General features: G+C 41.5%; 1 protein-coding gene across 1 annotated transcript in view; it reads left to right on the forward strand.

Moving 5' to 3' along the window:
* The window catches only part of LOC119588506, a gene marked incomplete in the record, with an annotated part of 22,356 nt that overhangs the window by 18,732 nt on the left and 3,282 nt on the right, over nt 1–342 (forward strand). The window contains 1 exon segment of the mRNA XM_037937151.1: nt 1–342. Within this exon segment, the coding sequence (XP_037793079.1) occupies nt 1–342 (342 nt within the window).

Consider the following 342-nt stretch of genomic DNA (forward strand, 5'->3'; position numbering starts at 1 on the left):
CCTTTTACAGTGGTTGAAGAAGTGCACAAAAAAATGGTAACAAAGCCTGGATGTCAACCAGACAGGGAAGAAGAGATTACAAACAAAGACAAAATTACCATCAAGGAAGAAATTACGCTCAAGGAAGAGCCCTTAACTGAGGAAGATCAGGTGCCGTTGTTTCACGTCAGAGTAATGGTTTCAGAAGAGGACATCAAAAAGGAAGATGTATCAGAAAGTCCAAAGAAAACAAAAGCAGGGACAGACATGGAAACAGTTGTGATAAGTGATGATGCAGATGTTGCTGAAAGTCCCATGGCAAGTTCTGGTGGTTGGAGTCTCCTGGGTTTTGATTTACCAGTT

Source organism: Penaeus monodon, chromosome 24 (genome assembly GCF_015228065.2).
Source record: "Penaeus monodon isolate SGIC_2016 chromosome 24, NSTDA_Pmon_1, whole genome shotgun sequence".
NCBI lineage: Eukaryota > Metazoa > Arthropoda > Malacostraca > Decapoda > Penaeidae > Penaeus > Penaeus monodon.